General features: G+C 42.4%; 2 protein-coding genes across 2 annotated transcripts; one reads left to right on the top strand and one right to left on the bottom strand.

The window, feature by feature from the left end:
• Positions 1-47: 47 nt before the first annotated feature.
• abcf2b (ATP-binding cassette, sub-family F (GCN20), member 2b) lies at positions 48-5909 on the top strand. The gene is made up of 15 exons (XM_044339549.1): positions 48-154; positions 1252-1402; positions 1576-1788; positions 1994-2176; positions 2363-2534; positions 3003-3098; positions 3182-3284; positions 3456-3551; positions 3746-3865; positions 4003-4092; positions 4187-4297; positions 4380-4442; positions 4562-4690; positions 4807-5010; positions 5258-5909. The coding sequence occupies exons 2-15, from the start codon at positions 1264-1266 to the stop codon at positions 5372-5374; spliced, it is 1836 nt and encodes a 611-aa protein (XP_044195484.1). The 5' UTR covers positions 48-154; positions 1252-1263; the 3' UTR covers positions 5375-5909.
• Positions 5782-16110, bottom strand: si:ch73-173p19.1. Its single transcript, XM_044339547.1, has 17 exons — positions 15808-16110; positions 14163-14269; positions 13905-14044; positions 13573-13733; positions 13263-13421; positions 12710-13160; positions 12380-12481; positions 11588-11678; positions 10974-11197; positions 10560-10802; positions 10359-10457; positions 9908-10101; positions 9595-9769; positions 9355-9511; positions 9083-9236; positions 8117-8228; positions 5782-8009 (listed from the first exon to the last, which is right to left on the bottom strand). The coding sequence occupies exons 1-17, from the start codon at positions 15826-15828 to the stop codon at positions 7834-7836; spliced, it is 2766 nt and encodes a 921-aa protein (XP_044195482.1). The 5' UTR covers positions 15829-16110; the 3' UTR covers positions 5782-7833.
• Between the last annotated feature and the right edge of the window lie 725 nt (positions 16111-16835).

The raw sequence follows: 16835 nt of genomic DNA, 5'->3' as shown, positions 1-16835 counted from the left end.
TGCAGTCCCAGGAGCAGGGGCGGGTTTATCTTCTCTCACCGCCCCTCTTTTCCATATATGGTCCGTCTGGCGGTTCCAGAGCGGCTACATCCACCCGGCGAAAAGTGGACACGAGACGTCGGTGTGCTCCCGAGACCAGTAATTTATTATCTAGGTAAGAAAGACGTTACCGGCGTCTAAAAACTACGACTCAAATCGATAACATACATAGATTTCCGTTTGATTAAATGTAGTCTTGAAAAACATTCAGCCGCTACCGAATTAGTCGTCTTCAGAGTCGTTGCTAGTCGGGCCTTGCGTCAATTTAGCTTTAGCAACTCGGGCCTGCTGTCAACGGCTAACGCAGTCAACGGCTAGTTTATCGAAAGCGATATAATCTGTTCTTATGTGTGACATCTTGTCTTAATCAGATAATGGCGCTGTTTGGCTTCAGTCGTCGACTAATTCGCTCTCGGGTGACAAAATCTGCCGTTAATGTGAGCGGCATCAGCTACAGTTAGCCGGGGCTATCAGGCTTTATAGCTAATGTTGGAGCCCAACGTGCAAGCAGGTGGGAGCATAATGCGTTTTTAGTTAATATTATAACCACCGCTCCCGAGGCCGAGACGTTCATCATCTTATGTCTTTTCTTATACCGGTAGTCCTTTCATAAAATCAGCTGTAAATTGAACTTAATGTTACACCGTGACTTCAGATACCGGCGGCGCATTTTGGCTCAGGTTTACCGGCAATTGTTCTAGCTACTCCTAACGCTACTTACTGTAAGTGATTAGTCAGATTGATTTGACAAGTCACATGATTTATACTCCGATAGCACTTGTTTTGTACAATTCAACTCATAAATACTTTATTGGTCCCTCAAGGGACAATTTGAGGCAAACAAGTGCCCATATATAATTCAGTTAAACACATAAAAATAGGAAAATGATAATATTAGACAGTGTTTAAAATAAGGAAGTGTCAAAAGTACAAGTGCCTTAATCGGTCTATATTTGAGGTAAACTGAGGTTGTTTTACAAGTCAGTGGCTTCTGGCATTAGGTTAAAGTAGTCATAGAGGACATGTTTGGTTGTTGATAAACTTACATGCATTATAAGATTATGAAAGTGATGTTGAAATCCAAAATGTTGAAATCCTTTAGCAACTGAGCCTCAGGGGATAGTAATGTTTCCATGACACAACATGGCATTATTTAAAAGTTAGATTGTTGACCTATAGGTGTCCTCTTTTCTATTTCCTGTTGTTGTATAGCCTTGCACAACCATGCCATCCGACTTAGCCAAGAAGAAGGCAGCAAAGAAGAAGGAGGCTGCGAAGGCTCGCCAGCGCACCAAGAAAGCTGATGAGATAAATGAGGAGGGTGAACAAGCAGAGACCCAGCTTAATGGAGCACAAAGCAACGGTAAGAAGGGGGAGCGATGTTTAAAGTAAAATTATTATCAGTTTGATTGTGGTTTGATTGGCTTGAGTGTCATTCCTGAGATCAGTTCTAGCAATATAACACATTTTTGTGATTATAAGACAGGTGTACCTCACTGGAAATTGAAGCTTAATGTGTGCATTTCATTTTAATAGGTATTGCCAGTTTGACAAAGGAGCTGGACGAATTTGAGCTGCGGAAGACAGAGGCTCGGGCAGTGACAGGCGTTCTGGCCTCACACCCCAACAGCACCGACGTCCACATTAGCAGCCTGTCGCTCACCTTCCATGGCCAAGAGCTGCTAGCAGACACCAGCCTTGAGCTCAACTCAGGCAGACGCTATGGCCTCATCGGCCTTAACGGCACAGGTAACCAGTTTTCCTTTGTGCTGTTTTTGTGGAGCGGTTGGGGCAAATGCTCGATAAAGGTGCTTGAAGGCTGCAATCTGCCCTGATATCCAAAAACAGCTACTTTCCTTTAACATAGAAAAGAGCATTTATCTTCACTGTTCTTTCACAGCTGTTCACCTATGATGAATATAATTAATTTCCTTTTGTACTTTTTATCTACCAGGAAAATCCATGCTGTTGTCAGCCATTGGACATCGTGAAATTCCCATTCCAGAGCATATAGACATTTACCACTTGACCCGGGAGATGGCCCCCAGCGAAAAGACGGCTCTGCAGTGTGTCATGGAGGTGGATGAGGAGAGGATCATGCTGGAGAAGGAAGCAGAGAGACTTGCCCATGAAGACTGTGAGTAACATGAATTGTCACTACAGCGCCACAGTTGAGTGACAACAAACTGGCCAAATTAATGAGACTTGTAGCTAAGACTAATACAATTATTTCAAATGCAGACTTCATATTGAGCATGGAATAGCTGTCTCACACATAATTGGCTAAGTCTGAGTAAATGTCTTTCTCTCATTTCCCACATAGCGGAGTGTGAGAAGCTGATGGAGCTGTATGAGCGTCTGGAGGAGCTGGATGCAGACAAGGCAGAGGTGCGAGCCTCTCGGATCCTCCACGGTTTGGGTTTCAGCAGTGCTATGCAGCAGAAGAAACTGAAGGACTTCAGTGGAGGATGGAGGATGCGTGTCGCTCTGGCCAGGTGAGGACAAAACGCTCATATCGCCATATAGATATGATGATGATGATGATAAAATGTTCTTTTGTCTCTGTGTTTTAGGTTTGAATTCAGACAATATAGTCCTTGTGTTGGTATACTTTTACATTCAAGAGTAGAGCCACTATGCATATATTAATTGGGGAAAGTATTCGCTGAGTAGCAGCACCTGTCCTGTGTAGAAAAGATCCTTAAACATCCAGAGTAACTCATAGGTAACTTGATCTTAAAGCAAAATGTAAATTCATGTATGGCAGATTATATCTTGGCTAGCCCTGTTGCCAGGCAACAAGGAAGAACTAGGCTAGTCTTTATGCTAAGCTAACCAGCTATTGGCTGTAGCTTTATATTTACTGTACAGATAGAAAAGGTATCTATCTTATGTAACTCTTGAGGAGAAAGTACATAAAACATTCTAACTATCCTATTTTGTTTTGTTTTTGTTATTTAAAGAGCCCTGTTCATCAAGCCTTTCATGTTGTTGCTGGATGAGCCCACTAACCACTTGGATCTGGATGCTTGTGTGTGGTTGGAAGAGGAGCTCAAGTCGTAAGTCCACACCCAACTTCCTTCATCCCTTAAATAGCCAAAAATGTTGATGGGTGCTGATCATCCTGCTTGTTCTTTTTCAGATTCAGGCGAATCCTTGTGCTCATCTCACACTCTCAGGACTTCCTGAATGGTGTGTGCACTAACATCATCCACCTGCATCAGAGAAAACTGAAATACTACACGGTAAGAAGACTGCTAAACACTCTTAGAATCTCTGGAAGTTTCTGGACTAGACTCTGCAATCTGTGATCTGTTAGCACTATATAAGGAAACTAGGGGCGGGCTGTTACTAATTATGTATCGGTGTATGCAGCTTCTGTTGGATGACCATGCAAATCTATTTTTAAAATTAAGGGTAACTATGACCAGTATGTGAAGACCAGAGAGGAGCTGGAAGAGAACCAGATGAAGCGCTTCAATTGGGAGCAGGACCAGATAGCACACATGAAGGTAAATAAGGGACACCATGTGGTGGGTTGTTTGCACTAAACAGACTGGACAGTTCAGAGCAGCTTTTTTTTTTCCCCCCAAGTAGTCAAGCTTCTGATAAACAATAATTACTCCCTTTGTCAATGGTCAAATCAAAACCTGCACTCATTGTTTCTTCTTTGTTTTTTCTTTCTTTTTTTACATCTGTCCTCCAGAATTACATAGCTAGGTTTGGTCACGGCTCTGCAAAGCTGGCACGACAGGCACAGAGCAAGGAGAAGACACTGCAGAAGATGGTGGCATCAGGCTTGACTGAAAAAGTTGTGAATGACAAGGTACTGTAATGTAGCTTGTAAGGGTGGTTTCCAGACCGCTGAGCAGTTGTTTTTATAGCCACTGATGCATATAGCCACTTTGAGGAATTATGGACATTTATTGTCATGGTATTAACTCTTACCTCTCTCTCCAACAGACTCTGTCATTTTATTTTCCTCCCTGTGGGAAGATTCCTCCTCCTGTTATCATGGTTCAGAATGTGAGCTTCAAGTACAGTGACAACACAGTGAGTATAGTTGATTATTACAGCACAGGTGGACCTTTTTATTCACTGAAAATGTAGGTTCATTTCTCAAGTCATCTGATAATGTTTCCTACAGCCACACATATATAAAAACCTGGAGTTTGGTATCGACTTGGATACACGAGTGGCTCTGGTGGGGCCCAATGGAGCAGGGAAGTCCACACTGCTGAAGCTGCTGATGGGAGAGGTAGGTTTATTTACCCATTAGCCTGAAACAACCTGCAGTTGTCTTCAGAGTATTCCAACTTATTCTCACTTTCTCTTTGTAGCTCCTACCCTCTGATGGCATGATCCGCAAGCATTCTCACGTCAAGATAGGCAGATATCACCAGGTAAAACACAGAGCATCACTTTTTTTTAAACTACCAGGGAATTCTACAGCAATGATTCTTTGCATATAAAGTAGCTTGTACAATAAAATTAAATGTCTCCTATCTGGTTATGTTTACAGCATCTGACAGAGCAGCTGGAGCTGGACCTGTCTCCGTTGGAGTACATGATGAAGTGTTTCCCTGAGATCAAAGAAAAGGAGGAGATGAGGAAGATCATCGGTCGCTACGGCCTGACGGGGAAACAGCAGGTATGAATTGGCTACTTTTCCTGAAGATACAGAATGGGAGGGGTGTCCAAATCCATACTTGCTTTTTTTGTTTGTTTGTTTTCTGTCTGCAAGTTTTCACCTGAAATTTCTTGCAGGTCAGTCCGATCAGGAACTTGTCAGATGGCCAGAAGTGCCGGGTGTGTTTTGCCTGGCTGGCCTGGCAGAACCCTCACATGCTGTTCCTTGACGAGCCCACCAATCACCTGGATATCGAGACTATTGACGCATTGGCGGAAGCCATCAACGAGTTTGATGGCGGCATGATGCTGGTTAGCCACGACTTCAGGCTCATTCAGCAGGTACATATGTGATCATGGCTTCCATTTGGCATTTTTCTTGATGACATTTTTAACTTTAAAGCCTTAATCAGTAACTTGTGTATCACCATTTCCACCTGACAGTCTGTATTATGCTTGAAGCTCATTTAATAGATTGTATGTGGTCCACATTAGTTGTTGAACCTATGGATCTGTTAGTTAGAAACTGTAAACAGGAGAATTTAACAACAGCTATAACTCACAATTAAAACCTTTCTCTTTTCTCTAGGTGGCTCAAGAGATCTGGATCTGCGAGAGTCAAACCATTACAAAGTGGAACAGGGACATCCTGGCTTATAAGGAGCACTTGAAATCAAAGATTGAAAATCAAGCGCATGACATCTAAAAAAGCAACATCACACTCTTGAGCCACTCCTTTATCTTGCATCATGGATTTGACCTGCAAGCTCCCGAAGAGACGAGCAAGAAATGTCCTAAACTAGAACTGAAACAATCTCTTATGCATCTTATTGGACACGTCTGTTGTACATGTTGTACTGTATTTCCATCTCAGTATAACGGTGCTGCGTTGTGCTTAACCTTACCCGACCCCCCCCCCCCCCCCCCCCTTCCAACCCCTCCTCTCTCCTTTCACCTCAGGCTGCACTCTGATTGGCTGATTCACCTGAAGCATCTCAGTGCATTTTGGAATGCATTCCATTGTGCTGTCTTCATAGAAAAGTTTTATTTTTCCAAATGTTCTGTTTTATCCCATCATGTATGCAGCAGCTTTTTAGGTCATATTTTATGATATTTAAAAGTTGACTTTTTTTTTTTTTTTTTTTTCCTCCCCTCCCACCGGTGTAAAAGAGCATTTCTGCCTTATTTAACAATGTAATGCAATAAAGGTTTGTCTGAATAAACAGAACATAAAAACAGCATATTTAAATTGAGAAGACTTTATTATTCTTTTATTTTTTTTAAACTTAAACAGTGCTTGTATCCAAAAATCAAAAGCTTTTAGGGAAAATAAACTATTGTACATCTCTGTAAACAAGAGGACAAGTGATTAGAAGTAGTTGCTTTGGATTGTGGCTTGTGAGTCCCGCGGCTGTATAGATCCGACCTGGTACGACAGCCGCTGCGTGGTGTTCGCTCCTCACCCAGTCCTCCAGGGAACTGAAAATAACTGGGCTGTCCAAAAGAATACTGAAATTTCTTGGCGTAACCAAAGATAGAAGATAATGACAGCCAACTGAGGCCAATGCATCTCCAGGATGCAGTTAAAAAGGAAAAAAACTCTTTAGTTGACTATTGCAGTGTGGTTTTGCTGTAAACTAAGATCCATACAGGCCATCACTTATGTTATTAAATCCTATAAATTCTTCAGGCTATCACCTTTTTCTAAAGCTCTCAGTAAAGCTGTGTTCATGTCACACTGGAATGGTGTTAACATCACCCAGAAGTACCGCCACCACCATTAGAAAGAAAAAAAAAATCCTCCAACATTTTTAATTATATATTTTTCTTATTACTACATGCTAAATTATTCTGTTATAACAAACTTTTCTAGATAAAATATCACTTTGAGGAAAAAGGTCCAGTCAATGTCTAAAGAGACTGTAGCCTGATGTAGACATCCAGCAGGGTGTTTTAAAACAGACTTATTTGGTATGTAGTGATAACCAAAAAAACATGTCATAACATAAAACGTGAGAAGGATTTTGTTAAAACCAGAAACCGAGCAAATATTTTTAGCAACATGGGCGTTCTCTTCATTTTTGTGGATTTAAAGCCAATAATAAACCAACAGCTGACATCTCTCTCTCTTTCTCTCTCGTGTCTACGGTATCAAACAGATAATAAAGATTTGTTTAGTCCTTTTTGGACATAATCTGCAGTAGTGTTTGCAGCATCTACAAACACTGTACAATTAAAAGGATTAAAGCAAGAGAAGATATGTGAGCCTGAAATGTTGTCCAGGAGGAAATGTGTATGATGTATTATATGAATTTAAAACTGTTCTATGCCTAAAATCAGGCACGGTGCCTGAGAAAAAGCGCTGCAATTATTAATAGCACCATAAACTGGAGCTCTCTCTCACACACACACACACACACACACACACACAAAAAGCACAGGATCTAATTCTAATAAACATCAGGAGGTTGATGTGAACTCAATCCTAGTTGGCAATTAAATTCTTCAGGTAAATCCAACATATGACATGTTTACAGCTTAAGATTCAATGTTAGTTTTAACAATAGGTGTTCAAAACATTACTGGAAGACATTATCTGCCTTCACATCTTCCAAAAGCCTTCCTTCAACCGCATTTGGTGGTTGAATTTGACAATTAAGGTTTGCATTTAATGTCTAAATATATCAGGCTGTTAGTCGTTACAGTCTGAAAATACATGCTGTGTTATATATGTTACACTTCCAACATAAGGTATGTTTCCTGCTAGCTGGTTCCACAAGTGCCAAACCAGAGGAAACACATGTATCTCCGACCTATAAGGCTGCACATGAAGCTTTAAAGCTACAATGTTTGTTAGGTGGAGTTTCCCAGAGACAGAGGGCTGCAGCGTATGCTATTAAATACTGATTGATTCTGTAGCTGTAAACGTTAGATGGCCTAGTTTTAAAAAACACAAGGCTCCCCGTTTAAATTTCAACTTGTTAGCGTGCATGATTGACAGATTAGTGGCACGAGCTGTAGTTGAAACAGTGCAAGTAAGGAGTGTTTGTTTCGCTGTTCAGGCTGTCCTGATGGCAGCGTGTTTTTAGAGGCTACGAGGGGGACAGCAGCAGTCGGAGCCGTGCTCGGGGGTACGTGTGGACCAACCCGGAGGGATTTTAACGCTCACTGGGCTTCCCACTCCTCATCTGACACTTCGTCGGGGGAAATGGTGCGAGTGTTGCTGGCCCGAATGCTGCTGATGTTGGTGAAAGTGAGGAGGCTCGCGATACCTATCAGGCTCACGCCGGTGCCGTCCAGGTTCACCTGAGCCAGAGGCATGTGTTTCAGGAACTTCAGACCTGAGGAAAAAGTATGAAAATACATTGAAGTCGTTCAGTCGAGTGAGACAAGGATTACATCACTGTTGTGGTCGGGTCGGATGAACAAAGCGAGCGTGTGACCTTACCGTGGTCTGTGATCCGTGTGCGGCTGAGATTAAGCTTAACCAGCTGATTGCAGCGGATCAGACCTCTCCTCACTACTGTGTCTCCCACCTGAGTGCTGGCTAACCCTAACACCTAGAAAACAGAAAGAAAACATGCATTAGCAAAACCTCACGCATACAAAATGAGCAGAGTGAGTTGCTGAGTAAAGAAAAGAGGATCATATTGTATCAGGGTGGCTCAGCGGTTACAGTTACTGTCATTGAGAAGACATAATTGAAACTGACCTCTGGTTGAGAAAGCCAGTGGTTGTATTAATGCCATTAAAAGACATACTAAATCTGTCAGCGAGCTTACATCCGACTCTGATCAACCCTGGCCCCTAACCTCCATGAAGGCTGGAAAAATACTCCCTTGACACAAAAAGTCACCCCCCTTTCCCCACTTCCTGTCCCCATGTCCTTGATGAAGACTCCACTTACTCCCGATGGATAAACCGGTGTCGAGCACGCACGGTCGCTTACTGCCGTTAGTGTGTGAATGAGAGGCAGATTCGTAAAGTGCTTTGGATAAGTGCAGTCCATTTACCTTTCTGAACCCACATTTAACCGTCACTTAGTAAAATTTGTACACTATTATTTTTAAGAGAGGGTTAGGACCCTGAATTAATGAGCTCTGAGCTGTAGCAGCGTTTGATTTGTGCTTCTGAGTGTAAACCCAGCAACTATGCATGTGTTTTTAAATGAAGGGTTATCCAGGCTTACGGTGTGAAATCCTGAAACTTAAATATGCAGGATAATTGTTATCAAAAGGGTTACATAAAAAGTGTTAAATGCAATATACAGTAAATTAACCCAGAGATGTCATAACGCAGGTACTTATACTACTTATTACTCACTTATAATGTTTTCTCCACCATTTCTAAATCTAAATTGGTGCTAGGCAACTGACAGATGGACATATTCGCAGATGTCACCAATAAAAATCACCTGGAGGTGCGGCAGACAGGTGATTAGTTCTGCCACTCCGCGGCTGGTGACTGCTGTTCGGTCCAAACACAGCTCCTGCAGCTCCTGCAGGCCACGCAGAGAAGGAAGCCCTGCGTCTGTCACCTGAGTGTTGCTAAGTGACAGTTTCTTCAACCTACACAAAGTACACACACGACTCCTGTCAATATTCCTGTTATAACAGCCTGCTGTATTATGTAAGGAAGTAGGGTATTGTAGAGTGCAGCATACTAATTATAAAGTGTGGGAATGACCTGGTCATGGTGGAGAGCTGGCTGACTCCCTGGTCTGTGACCTGTGTGTAGTCTGTCAGGTCCAGCTCTGAGAGCAGAGACAGTCTAGAGAGGAATGCGAGTCCGCTGTCTGTCACAGAGTGGCGTCCAGGGAGAGTCAGCTGAGTCAACTTTAGACCTGGAAGGAAGGAAAAATCTTGCTAAAAATTGCATTCGACACAGCTTGGACTCATTTATGAACGTTCCTTCCCAGTTACAAACCTGAGATGATCTGGAGGACGTGGTTGCCGTCCTCTACAGGGATACCTGCCAAGCTGAGGGAAGACAGGGCAGGGTGGGTGGCGATGTGCTCTAGAGAGCCCTCTGTCACACCTGTCCCATCCAGGTTGAGAGTCTGCAGGCTGGAGAGCTCTGCCAAAGCTGACACATCCTTAACCTGGCAAAACAAGATGTGAAAATGTGAGAAAAACATAAAATAATAAACTTTTTTGAAGCGGCTGTTCTGTGAGCTAATGCTAAGACAAACATGAAGGCACAATTCAAACGTCAGATGTGCGTGTGAACGCTGAAGTACCTTAGTCTGCTTGATGCTGAGCAGTCGCAGCTGTGGCACACATGTGGGCAGCACTACCAGCGTGGCTTCAGTCACTGCCGTCTGGTTCAGGCTGAGCTGAAAGAGGCAGGATGGAGCTGATTGGAGATATAGCACCATCCCAGTATCAGTCACTTTGGTCTGGTCCAGGGACAGGAAACACAGGCTCTTTAAACCTTGAAGACACAACGAGAAAGAAAATATGTTGATACCAGGCAAAATTATTCATAAAGGCAGAACCCAAAAAAAAAAAAAATCAACTCTTAACTACAAATGCTTAACACAGAGCAGCTTATGCTGGGATCTGGCGCTCTTGCACACGCTTGTAGTTGCACGTAGAGTGGTGTTACATAATCTATTATATTTATTATCCCCTTCTAGTAACAGTCAGAGCCTTGTTAACGAGGCTGCTTGAGTGTGTAGAAAGCCCAACCTGTGATATGCTGAAGACAGGAGTCGGTCAGTTTGCTACAGGAGGCCAGGTTGAGGTACTGGAGTTTGACCAGGCTGGACAGGATTGACAGGCCTGAGTCTGGACAAAAAACACAGATTTTAACCCGACATTTTACCAAGATTTACACAGAAAAACTGATGCTTCATCCACCTGAATCAATCCTAGGTTAAAATTTTATACCAGTGATAAGAGGCGAGTTGACCAGACTTAGATGCTTCAGTGCTGGGAAGGCCCGTAACTGTCGCAGGAGCTCATTGGTGGAGTACGGGTAGCAGTTTAGGACAAACTTCTGCAATGGGCAGCCAAAGAAGAGCTCCAGAGTGCGTGGACGTAGGAGTCTCTCACGGGACATGTGGTTGAGCAGAAGCTCTGCCAGCTCCGGGGTCAGACACGCCAGACTGCTGCTGTACTGCATACTGGGAGCTGAGGGACAAATGGCACAGAATGAACACAATGAGTAAACAAAGCATGGACACACATTTTCTAGAAAATCAGCTGAGCTTTACACTTTTTCCTGGACGCTCACGTATAAACAAATCAGTTTGGTATAATAAAAGGGGTTCAGTACACTGAGTATTTTATACAGTCTCTCACCAGTCATGAGGTGGACAGTGGCGCGGGTGGCCAAGGCACATAGGGAGGGCACACTGGGTGCTCTGAAGGGTCTTTTAGGGGGTGATGGCTGTCCCTGGGAGGCACGGGGGTCTTCTTGCTGTGCAGCTCTTTGAAGACGCTCCACTGCAGCCAGACCTGCAGCTCCGGGCGCCATCCGAACTCCTGCATCCTCAGGCTCTGCTGGGTCCTCCACTGGTGCCTCCCTAAGACACATAGACACAACTGTCTTTAACATATATACTATAATTTAATGTACATGTAAAATATCTGGTCAGATTATGTGAAAGCAGCAATCTACACAGCATTTTAAACTGCTAGCAAAATTCTGACTATTAGCATACAGCATTATTTTTCCTACCTCCAGTCTAACTAAAGAGATTCTTTGTGTGCAACTAAGCTACATTAAACTGACAAATTAGTGTTAATGTAAGCAGTGTTAAAAGTCCCTTAAGAATGATTCACAACCAGTAGCAAAGCACATTTTAAAAAACCTACTTAGAGAGCTATAGCGCTGTAATACATGTAGAGTGGAATCACATTAAATGCAGAAGCATGACATTAAGCTTTAAGTGGAATTCTGTCTAGACACTAACCTAAGTCGATTGCCTTGCTCTGGCCAGTGGTGCCTGGGCTCAAATCCTCCACGAATCCTGTTCTCCGGGAAAAAAGGCAGCCTCGGCATTCCTGCAAAAAAAAAAAAAAACACACAACAATTGCAATCAATAAGGACATGCTAATCTCACCAAGCTAATATCAAAACCTGTTACGATTTCTTTACAGTTAAAAAACACACAAGCTTTGCAATGTTACTGTATATAATCGCACACCTCTGATCAACATCTTGTGTGTGTGTGTTGGATCTTTGATTCTCCTCTAACTAGCTTAAACTGGGACTGAGCTCATAGCACACTCTGACCTGACACACATTCAGGATACTACATCAAAACCACATGCTCTGAGAGACTGAATATGATTGGCTGGCTGGTTGGCTAGCTGTAAGCACTTAGGGAGAACAGTTCCCACTGGTGGGGCTCAGCAGTTTTGACCCTGTGTACTGTATGCTTGACAGAAAGGGGCATTCACCTACATGTTTCCTAATCCTAATCTTTCTTACATATGACACACATTAGTAGGGCAGTCTGTCCAATGTTTTGTAGACTGGGAAACTTATGCAATATACAGTATGGAAACTGAATGAAAGATACAGCTGAGAGTGAGAAGCCAGGATCATCTGTTTCTGACATGAGAGAACAAAAAGTTCCACAGTAGAGACACATGTTGCCAGGAGGAGGTTAAGCGGGGAGGAGAGATGGGGAAAGAATGCAAAATGAATGGAAAGGGAGGGATGAAGCGTCCGTGCCAATCCCAGACACAGGGAGCAGTACCGTTTAGCAAATTAGGTGGTTCCCCCTCTCCTTCTTGTTCCTCGTCAACTTCGATGCCAGCAGCCTCCTCGTGATTTCCAGGAACCAATCTCTGGCCTCGCCCTGTTGAACAGCCCCAGGAATGTCATCCGTGACTATAAAGCTATTTAAATAACGTTCAACTTTGTGCTTTGTTGAAACAACTGAGCCTATAAATCATTCTTATAGGCTACTAAAACCACTGCACATAAACAATCTTTAGTGAGGAAACATTTATGATAATAACAACAATAAATAATGAGACTTTTTTTTTACATGCAAGGCGTATTTCACACAGTATTTAATATTTACCCCAGAAGTGAGAAGGCCCAGACAGAGAAGGACCAACTCCAGGGATCCCTGCATAATTCACTGCCTCTTCCCACAGCTGGTTGGGTAGTGGAGGGGGTAAAACAGGGTCTAGCCCCTCCGCCCCCTCCTGGACAGGGATATGTGGCTGAGGAAGCACGACGCACGGAGCCTGCTCGTTCTGTCCCGCTGACGGTGGCTCTGCTGGACTGGGTGGATCCTGGGGTGTCTCTGGAGGAGTGGTCTGAATACACAGTGCGGCGTTGGGCGTCAGGCCGAGGGAACGCAGCGAACAAGCGAGCTCTGCTTCCCCGAAGCGTTTCCGTGGGAATCCCTGGAGGAGTGAAAAGGTGGGTAGGGAGGGGTGACGTCCGGTGATATGCTCCACGACGCTGCGCAGAGGGGCGTCGGCTGGAAAGCGCTCACGCATGGACTCCCCAGACGGCAGCCGAATCTGTAGCGAGACAGAAAAACATGAAGTTTAAACACCTGTGAGTCAGTGCAGTGATAATAAATAAACAGTCTGCAGTAATTTTTAGGTTCTTCATAGCCTCACCATGAGGATGCAGTTGTTATCCACATTAGTCTGAACTTTTCCACCAAGCTTCTGGCCTTGACTACTGGGGGGAGACGTCTCTGCGGCGGCATTAGTCTGGCTCTTCTCCTGCAAGCTCCTCCGATCCTCAGCTATCCGCTTTAACACCAACTCGCGCTCCTGGCAGACCAACAAACACAAGATAAGATGTTCTCTTCTACTTAGCTTAAAAGATTTCCCTCTCTGTGTGATAAACATGTTGCCAGTGCGGCTGAGTTGGCACCGATGCTGCTGGTCAGTACGTGAAGTCCTTCTTTTCAATAACGCTAACCTGTTTCTTTTGTCTTTTCTCTGCTCTGGCCTCCTGAGCAACACGTTGTCTCTGTTGCTCTTCGAAGTCACTTTTGTCCTGTTTGATGCGGGACTCGACCGGTTGCGGCTCTGGGGTCAGGTTGCATGACTGTGATGGTCTCAGCACTAATGAAGCACTCCCTGTTAAAGTCAGAAACAATCTAATGAGACACAACCACAAAGAACGATAGCTAATTTTGCATCCTTAACTATCCATTCCTTTAGGCTTTATTGAAAACGGCAAAGATACGATTACACAGACGTATCTACACAATACTACAGTGATGGATATATTGCTGCTTGGTGCCATACCTCTGCTGTCAGTAGGAGATGTCTGTGACTCAGACATGCTTGCTGATTCTTTGGGAGGGTTGAACGCAGAAAATGCTGTTTCAGCTGGCTGTGATGACTGCTTGACCAACCTGTGCCGTGGATGCTGACCCTGTAAGAGCCTATCATTGTATGAGAGAGGGACACAAAAGTACATGTTTATTAGATAATTTAATGAATGGCAATTTCCACTTGTTTCAGAGTGCTGGGATAAGTGGAATAAGTGCTGGGACAACTCACCACTCAGCTGCATCCGCCACAGAAAAATGCCCTGCTTGCATAGCTGCCTGGATCTGCTCCTCTGTGAAACCCATCTCACTGAGGGTGAGGAATAACTCCCCAATAGTCTGCAACACAGCATCAAACACAGACCACTGAACAGCTATCCAACGCATACAAAAGGCTTGTAAACAAGGCTTTACAACTGCCAATTTTCCCCCTTATCAGTGATTGCACAAACAATGGCTGCAGTCTGTCTGGCTCATGTTGTCATCATGACCAATAACCATCAAATACATTTAAAAAAAACTGAGCAAGCTTTCTTTTTGGTGGACCAAATGAGAGCTAATGTTCATGATTCTTTAAACTTCATTTAAGACCTTTACTCAAGTTTTATTATTGCTTTGTTTGTACTGTTGTAAAGCTGCAATTATTGGTCGATTAACTGAACAGTTGTCAACTATTAAATTAATTGTCAATTATTTTTTATAACTGAATCATTTGGAGTCATTTCTAAAAGAAAAGGTCTAAATTCTCTGATTGCAACTTTACAAATGTGTATTTTTTCTTCTAAGATAGTAAAGTGAATATCTTTGGGTTGCGGACTGTTGATTGGGACAAAACGAGACATTTGAGGATGTCACCTTGGGCCCTGAGAAAGTGATCAACATTTTTCACCATTTTATGGCCCAAACAACTAATCAATAGATTGATCAATAACGAAAAATAATCGTTAGTTGCAAGTTTAAAAACACACCTTTTAGGTTTGTTTTTACCTTACTTAAGGTCTCTTTGCTAGTTTTATTATTGCTTTGTTGTCTGTTCTGTTGCGTGCTGTTTGTGGGGATGCCAATATCCAATATTTGTCCATAATGCCGTTAAGCTTTTCATTCATATCTATCAAATTAAGATTAATGAACAGTTAATTCATTAATCAATCAATTAAGACCATGACAGACATGTCAGTTGCATTAACTGACACACTACTAGAAAAATACTTTACAAATATCAGTATTGTCTTTTACAACTACAGGGGTGCCTCCAACCATATATATATTTATGTAAATATGTAATTTTACCTCTTAATTTGCTATTAATGTGTTTCTAGAATTTATTTATGAGTTCGCTCAGCTTTAATTAGAGCAAGTGTGCCAGAATCATTAAAATTAAAGAGAAAAATTCCTACAATTGTTGTGTCAAAGACTTAGGAAGGGAGTTACCACATAGGGACTGGTGTGAATATTTACTTATTGTCTTAAACTTTAACTCTATGCACATAAGCCGTAGCGACTGGTTTTAACTAGATTATATAGCACAGACAGTTTATCTGTCTTTGTTTGTCCGCCAGTGAGTGGCTGATTCAATTAACTCTCCAATTCTTAGTTAGTTACTGTTGGTTAATAAAGTTGTAAGCAGTCTGTTAGCCTCTGATGTATTAATGTATCGCATGTATTGATTTAACAGAGGATATTAAAGCGATATTAAACTCGACAACAGATAACAAGCTAACCTAAAGCTAACGCTGGATAAACGTTGTTAGTGTCTGTCCGACACTGAGTGCTGTCAACAAACAACGTTAGCACGACGGGGACCGTTAGCAATGCTAAAGCTAACGCAGCTAACTGGCTATTATCCTTTAAAAAGTCAAATATATCGGGTGGCTTACCGGAGAGGCGGTAGAGGTCATGCCTTTGTTTCAACGTTTACTGCACAAAAAATCAAAATGATATTAATTAGTAACTTTGTGGACTTCCTGGTTAGGGTTTTGCTGTGCAGCCTGCGATGCTAGCAGGACTGTGAGTCTGGAGGAGTGACAGGACAACAACAAGAAAGCAGCCAATCAACGCCGAGCAGCCCCGAGATTTCCTGCACTGAAGCAGCTGCACGCAGCAAATCCAGTATCAATCACACTGATTGACAGATCTGACCTCCAACCGCCAAAGACAATAACCTTAATCGCGTAACATCGTATCTGACATGTAACATCTTCTCATCAGCCATTATCAATGACTAAACTATTGGATGTTTAGATCCTGATCGCACTAAATCAACAAAGTAGATAGATAGATAGATAGATAGATAGATAGATAGATAGATAGATAGATAGATAGATAGATAGATAGATAGATAGATGGATAGCACATTCTTGACAACATTTTGGCATATTGTTACTTTAAAGTTGAATAATGTCCTGCTTTTTTACTCTATTTCGGGTGAAACATATGTACTTTTTTTCAGAAAAGCTAGTTGCGCACTAAAAAAAATTCACTGGATTAAATTTTTACACTGTTTGGATCAATATAGCACCGACACAATAGTGAGTTAATGTGACCCAGAAAGCCACTCAAGACCAGGTGTTGTTTTGACCCAGTTTTAGTGTTATTTTTGATTTTACTGTGGGGTTATTTACCCAAATTAAAGCTTTATAATCTACTCTGCTCTTTTTAGCTAAAGCTTGTTGTGTGTAACACTGGCTCAAAATAACACATTGCTACTGCAATTAACCCAATGTTGTATTGGTGCTATATTGACACAAATTGGGTAAAACTTTAACCCAGTAATTGTTATGTGTATATTCTCTATTCTTTATTTATTTTTAAAAACATTTTTTAAACCTTAATTTTAAATTCTTCTAAAGTTTTAATACCTGTTGCATTTATGCTACTTTTTCACCATTTTATTTCTTCATAGGCA

Source organism: Thunnus albacares, chromosome 21 (assembly GCF_914725855.1).
Source record: "Thunnus albacares chromosome 21, fThuAlb1.1, whole genome shotgun sequence".
NCBI lineage: Eukaryota > Metazoa > Chordata > Actinopteri > Scombriformes > Scombridae > Thunnus > Thunnus albacares.
Note: the sequence above shows the minus strand (reverse complement) of the source record. Positions and strands in the feature narration are given on the sequence as shown.

What these genes read in the sequence shown, in the direction of transcription:
- si:ch73-173p19.1 (XM_044339547.1), bottom strand. Translation starts at nt 15,828, where the DNA reads ATGACCTCTACCGCCTCTCCG. An exon ending in TGACCTCTACCGCCTCTCCG is followed by an intron (nt 14,270 to 15,807) that starts GTAAGCCACCCG and finishes GCTGTGTTGCAG; the next exon opens with ACTATTGGGGAGTTATTCCT. An exon ending in ATAACAACTGCATCCTCATG is followed by an intron (nt 13,161 to 13,262) that starts GTGAGGCTATGA and finishes GTCTCGCTACAG; the next exon opens with ATTCGGCTGCCGTCTGGGGA.
- abcf2b (XM_044339549.1), top strand. Translation starts at nt 1,264, where the DNA reads ATGCCATCCGACTTAGCCAAGAAGAAGGCAGCAAAGAAGAAGGAGGCT. An exon ending in ACCAGATAGCACACATGAAG is followed by an intron (nt 3,552 to 3,745) that starts GTAAATAAGGGA and finishes TCTGTCCTCCAG; the next exon opens with AATTACATAGCTAGGTTTGG. An exon ending in ACTTCAGGCTCATTCAGCAG is followed by an intron (nt 5,011 to 5,257) that starts GTACATATGTGA and finishes TCTTTTCTCTAG; the next exon opens with GTGGCTCAAGAGATCTGGAT.